The 6,278-nt window shown below is 40.4% G+C and overlaps 1 protein-coding gene across 1 annotated transcript in view; it reads left to right on the top strand.

The window, feature by feature from the left end:
* The first annotated feature begins 2,009 nt into the window (after window positions 1-2,009).
* LOC143021608 (uncharacterized) overlaps window positions 2,010-6,278 on the top strand; it is a 24,380-nt gene continuing 20,111 nt past the window's right edge. Inside the window, exons 1-2 of the mRNA XM_076179209.1 lie at window positions 2,010-2,409; window positions 2,650-2,787. Of these exons, the coding sequence (XP_076035324.1) occupies window positions 2,010-2,409; window positions 2,650-2,787 (538 nt within the window). The remainder of the gene's footprint in view (window positions 2,410-2,649; window positions 2,788-6,278) is intronic.

Below are 6,278 nucleotides of genomic sequence, written 5' to 3'. Positions count from 1 at the left end.
TTATTATTATTATTATTATTATCATTATTTGTATATTTATTTATTTAATTGTTTGAATCATGTGGCACGTTCGTACTTCTAAAACGAAACTAGGTTAGTAGTCAAATCCCTCTTCCCCACCTCTCTCTCTTTCTATTCCCTCTCTCTTTCCTCTCTCTCCCCCTCCTCTCCCTCTGTGTCTCTCTCTCTCTCTCTTTCTCTCTCTCTTTCTCTTTCTATTTTTTCTCTTTTTTCCTCCCTCTTTTTTCTCTCTCTGTCTCTCTCCTTCTCTCTCTCCTCTCTCTCTCTCTCTCTCTCTCTCTCTCTCTCTCTCTCTCTCTCTCTCTCTCTCTCTCTCTCTCTCTCTCTCTTTCTCAGGTTTCTTGATTGGCTTAATGAACAACGTGAATCACTTTTACTGCACGAGCGTCAGCCAAGGGAATCGTCCAAGTACTTTGTTAACAATTACGATCTCGTTAAAATACGAGATGAAAAGATGATAAACATAAACCGAACGAGCTGGCGGGGTCGTAAACATACGAAGAAGCGATCTCACGATCGTAACGCGGTAGGATAACTATTTCGTTAACATAACATTTGAGACTCGTGAGGTATTCTCTCACGAAGAAAGTGAGAGAGAGAGTGAGAGAGACTTACCAAAGCTTGTGTGGTCTTACCTCTAAAGAGAATTCGAGGTTTCCTATCTCTCTATCTATCTCTTATCTCTATGACGCTTTTGCTTTCTCATAATAGGTATCTATAGGAAAATGATTAAGAACACATAGAAATAAGCCCACTATATACATTCATATATATATATATATATATATATATATATATATATATAATGATTTGGATGATGGAGAACATAAACACAGAGGAAGGCACGGAACCCTTAACACTAACGTTTCGTTCCCGTAGAACTTCTTCAGAGAGTGTACGGAAAATATCAAGGGGTTAGATCAAAGAATTTATGAACATAAAAACGACATAAAAGCACATAGGACATCTAATTCTTTAGTTCATGAGGAAAAATTCGATCATTTACCAAACTGGAGAGGAGCTGAAGTGTTGCATAAAGGTTTTGATAAATTCACTAGAAGAATCATAGAATCAGCATATATTTCAACTAAGAATTCATCGAACCATCGAGGAAGATTTATCAATTTTAATTCTAGAACACGCCAGAAAAACCTTTCCCAAATATCCGACAAGATAACTAAGTTTAGTACATAAGCCTCAGTTACAGTTTTCCGTACACTCTCTGAAGAAGTTCTACGTGAACGAAACGTGAGAGTGTTTAGGGTTCCGTGCCTTCCCCTGTGTTTACAGTATGTTCTTCATTATTGAAATAATTTGTCCAAAGATAATACTTATCAATATATATATATATATATATATATATATATATATATATGTGTGTGTGTGTGTGTGTGTGTGTGTGTGTGTGTGTGTGTGTGTGTGTGTGTGTGTGTGTGTGTGTTTGTGTATATATATATATATATATATATATGCATACATATATATATATATGTATATATATATATATATATATATAATGTATATATGATTTGGCAGGTTTTCTCTCAGGCAAGACATGTTGAAGGTAAGAGCATGAGGATAATTTGCTAACACACACACACGCACGCACACATACATACATACATACATACATTTTAATTGATATAATTCCCTTTAGGGAACACAGAATAGAATGACATTCTTTATTACTTCATTTCATATATATATATATGCAAAGTAGACCACTTAGAAAAAGAAACTAACGAAGCAGAGCGCTTTCGTATATTACATCTGCAGTGCAAAAATATGTAATATACAAAAGCGCTACTTTTTCCAAGTGGTTTACTTTGCATAAGTGAACACACGTCCCCGTGTTCTTATTAGCATATATATATATATATATATATATATATATATATATATATATATATGTATATATCTGTATATATATATATATATATATATATATATATTATATATAATTGGCAAAACGAGCGCTAAAGTCGGCCATGGAAGAGAACCGGGGATTCTTGGATAATCAAAAACTTTCCTTATCAGAACTCATGGGACTCATCTCCCTGTGCGTTGACTCCACATTCTTCCGCTTCAGGGATCACACCTATCACCAACGTAAGGGCACACCTATGGGATCGCCTATGTCAGTTATGGTGGCTGAAGTAGGGATGCAACGACTAGAAGCTCAACTTCTAAGTGCTGCACATTCTTCGCTTAAACTGCGGACTAGATACATCGATGATGTGTTCGCCATTTTGGACAGCAAGGACGTAGAACCTTTCTTCAGTCACATCAACAGTATTGAAACGGCCATTCAATTTTCACTGGAACCGGAAAAATATTTCCAACTGCCGTTCCTGGACGTTTGCGTCAAGCGCGAAGGTGACACCCTGAGTATAAGTGTCTACAGAAAGCCCACACACCCAGATAGACTGTTGGACTTTGATAGCTACCATCCAGATTGCCACAAAAGGAGTGTGATCAGGACTTTACGATACAGACCAGATAAAGACTGTTCTCCAGTGGAATCTAAGAAGGCCGAAAGAAAACACCTTTTACAGGTCTTCTGGAACAACGGCTATCCCAGCAGAACTATACGGAAATGGACAAAAGCACGACCCACCGACACCCCAGAACAGAGACCACACATCACACCCAGAGTCACTATCCCTATATCAAAGGAGCATTTGAGGTTACTGCAAGAGTCTTACGAGACAACGGAGTACATGTGGCACACAAACCCCTCAACACCTTCACCGAAATCTCACCAAAGTAAAAGACACCGAAGAACTTAAACAACTGGCCGGTGTAGTTTACCGCATAGGCTGCACGGACTGTGACACGGAATACGTAGGAGAAACACAAAAGAAATTAGCCACTAGAGTACAAGAACACCAACGTGCAGTTAGGCAAGAAGATCCGAAATCGGCCCTGTACAAACATACTACAGAACACCAACACAGAATTGATTGGGATGGAGTGACAACTCTATACAAAGAAAATAACAAAAAGAAAAGACTATTCTTAGAAGCATGGGAAACTAAGAGCAACTGCATAAACAGGTACATTGATATCAGTCCTCTTTATCTAGGAAAGAGGAGTAACGCAGTCTAATTCCTTTGTTCTGTTTTCTAGTCTCTGTCTGCTTCTTTACGACCTGTCGTTTGTTCACCAGTTGGCTTTTGGCCGACCTCCTTAATCGAAGGTGGTCTCCCAGTGCACCTTTTCAACTCCCCTTCCCGTGACTTTTGTCCTCCTTTTTCAGTTTTAGTCTACTTCCTTTTTCTCTTCAATTCCATCTTTCTTTTTGTCTTCTTTGTATCTTTTATTCTTATTTGTCTGAATGTAATGTAGTCGTTTGTTATTGAGACCTGTTTCTCCTGTTCCCCCTTCCTCCTTTCCGGATATTTGGTCCACTTTCATTTGCGTCTTTGGATTACGTTCTGTTGTTCTTACATTTGGGTTACGTTTTGGTGCTCTTTTGCCACACCTGCTTTATGTTCACTGCCATTTAACTTTTTATTTTGTTTGGTTTTTATTTGTCTGATTGTAATTTAGTCGTTTGTTCTTGACACTTCTTTGTGGACATTTGGTCCACCTCCATTTGCGTCTCTGTCCTATGTTCTGATGTTTTTACGTTAGTGTTACGTTTGAGGCTTTTTTGCTACACTTGTTTTATGTTCACAGCCATGTAACTTATTTTATTTGTATTTTTTGTAGTGTATTTTGTTTGATTGTAATTTAGTCGTTTGTTCTTGACACTTCATTTTGAACATTTGGTCCACCTCCATTTGCATCTCTGTCCTATGTTCTGATGTTTTTACGGTAGTGTTACGTATTGTTACTTTTGCTACGCTTGTTTTATGTTCACAGCCATGTAACTTTTTATTTGTATTTTATTTTATTTGATTTCATTTGGTACCAATATTTTATTTCAATTGTAGTGTATTTAATATTGTAAAGAAGTATGCTTTGTACATGTGATTGAGAGGGTGAACCTTTCCCAGGTGCACCAATTTGACGATTTATAAGGAATTCGCAAGCTTGTAACCATTATATCCCCTGAAGACGATTACTGGACTGGAATCGAAACGTCGGGCAAATAAACCCCTCAACTGAGTCTGGTGTTTACAGTTTTCCAATATATATGTATATATATATATATATATATATATATATATATATATATATATATATATATACATATATATATATATATGTGTGTGTGTGTGTGTGTGTGTATGTGTGTGTGTGTTTGTGTGTGTGTGAGTGTGTGTGTGTATGTTGAGAGACGCGTATACGAAACTCAGGGTGAGAACTGTGTGTGTGTGTGTGTGTGTGTGTGTGTGTGTGTGTGTGTGTGTGTGTGTGTGTGTGTGTGTGTGTGAGAGAGAGAGATTGTGTGTGTGTGTGTGTGCGCGCGCGATTTTGTAAGCGTGTTTGTGACCGTGTTATATAAGTCCATAAGTCATTCATTTATTATGCAGCCATTTCATTTCTCATTTTATTTCATGAATAATCCAACCAAGTAATCCCACACGTTATCTACTTTACAGGAATAATATAAACAAATAAAATAAATGAATAGAATAAGCCCATCGTCTTTGTTGCGACTGTCATTTGTTAACATTTTGAGTTTGAGTTTTGTTTTTGTGTTGAATAAAATCGCCTGGCGACATATTATAAAGCATGGGAATACTGACGTCATTATTGGCATAAGTGACATCATTGTTTAGATCACTGACGTTAGTATTGACATCATGCTGACGTTAACGTATGCCTGCTTGTATGACGTCACCGTTATGTGTAGTTTCGTTTTCATTAAAAAGATAAATATAATGATAATAAATAAACAAAATCTTATCTTTGTCCTTCCGATAAGGATTTCCGATCAGAAGTTTCACTCAAATGTTAATTCTCATTTTTTTTTACCCGCTGCCCCCAGATTAACCGGAAACGATCACCTTCCCTCCCCTCCTCTCTTCTCTCTCCTCACCTTTTTTCTCCCCTCTCCCTTCCTCACTACTTCTTTCTCCTCTCTTCTCTTTTCTTCTTCGTTCCTCAAATCCTCTCCCAACTCTTAAGAGGGTTCTACACGATCAATATTATTGCGCAATATTCCGTATTGTATACAATATTATTGACGGTGTAGGGATGGTATTGAAGAGGCACATGTGTTTGGGCTGTACATTTGGTGTCTTCCATATATTGGGTCATTCTTCAGTTCCATCCCTACACCGTTGATAACATTGTGCAATACGGAATATTGCGCAATAATAGTGATCGCGTAGGACTCGCTTTAATTACCATTACTCCGATTCCTCCCGGTATCTCCCCCACCCTATCCCCCCACCATATCCCCCCACCCTTACCTCCCTTCTCCTCCTCCTACGTCTCCTCCCCGTCTCCCAGTGGTTAGGGTCGATGTCTTCATTGTGGCCCAGACCGAGTGCGGGGCTCCCTTTGTGGTTTTAGAGGATTTATGAGCTGGAAGGCAATCCCACACACACTCCACTGACTCTCCCACTGTCCCCCTGTACCTCTACCTCTCCCTCCCCCCCTCTCCCTCCCCCCTCTCCCTTCCCCCTCTCCCTCCCCCTCTCCCTCCTCTTTCCCTCCTCTTTACTTCTTTTCGTTCTCTTCCCACCTTTCCTTCCCCTCTCTCTTCCTCTCCCTTTTTCCCTCTCCCTCCCCTCCTTCTCTCTCTCTCCCTCTCCCTGTTTCCCTCCTCTCTCCTTCCTCTCTCCTTCTCTCCCATACCTTTCCTTTCCCTGTCCCTCTCCCTCTCTCCTCTTCCCCTCTCTCCTCTTCCCCTCTCTCCTCTCCTTCTTCTCTACCTGACCTCTCTTCCTCCTCTCCCTCTCCCTCTCTCTTCCTCCCTTTTCTCTCGCCTTTTCCTCTCCCCTTTCCCCCTCTCCTTCTTCTCTCCGTCCCCTCTCCCCCTTCTCCTTCTTCTCTCTCCCTCTCTCCTCTTCCTCTCCCTCACCCCTTTCTCTCTTTCCTTTCACTCTCCTCTCCATCCCCCTCCTCCCCTCTCTCCCCCCTACCCTTTCCCCTCCTCCTCCCACCCTCCCCTCCCACTCTTCCGCCACCACTTCCCCATCTCGTCACCGTGTCTGTCTTTCCCTCCCCCTTCCTACCTCACCGTCTTGCCGTCTCGCCCCTTTCCAGCATTTTTCGCGTCATAGTAATTATATCCCGTACGATGTGCAGGAAGGCCAAGAGAATTTGGGTGAAGACCTTACAATCCTTCTTTGGTCGGC

The sequence above is a fragment of the Oratosquilla oratoria genome, chromosome 42, assembly GCF_046742065.1.
Source record: "Oratosquilla oratoria isolate Oo_2021 chromosome 42, ASM4674206v1, whole genome shotgun sequence".
Taxonomy (NCBI): Eukaryota; Metazoa; Arthropoda; class Malacostraca; order Stomatopoda; family Squillidae; genus Oratosquilla; species Oratosquilla oratoria.
Note: the sequence above shows the minus strand (reverse complement) of the source record. Positions and strands in the feature narration are given on the sequence as shown.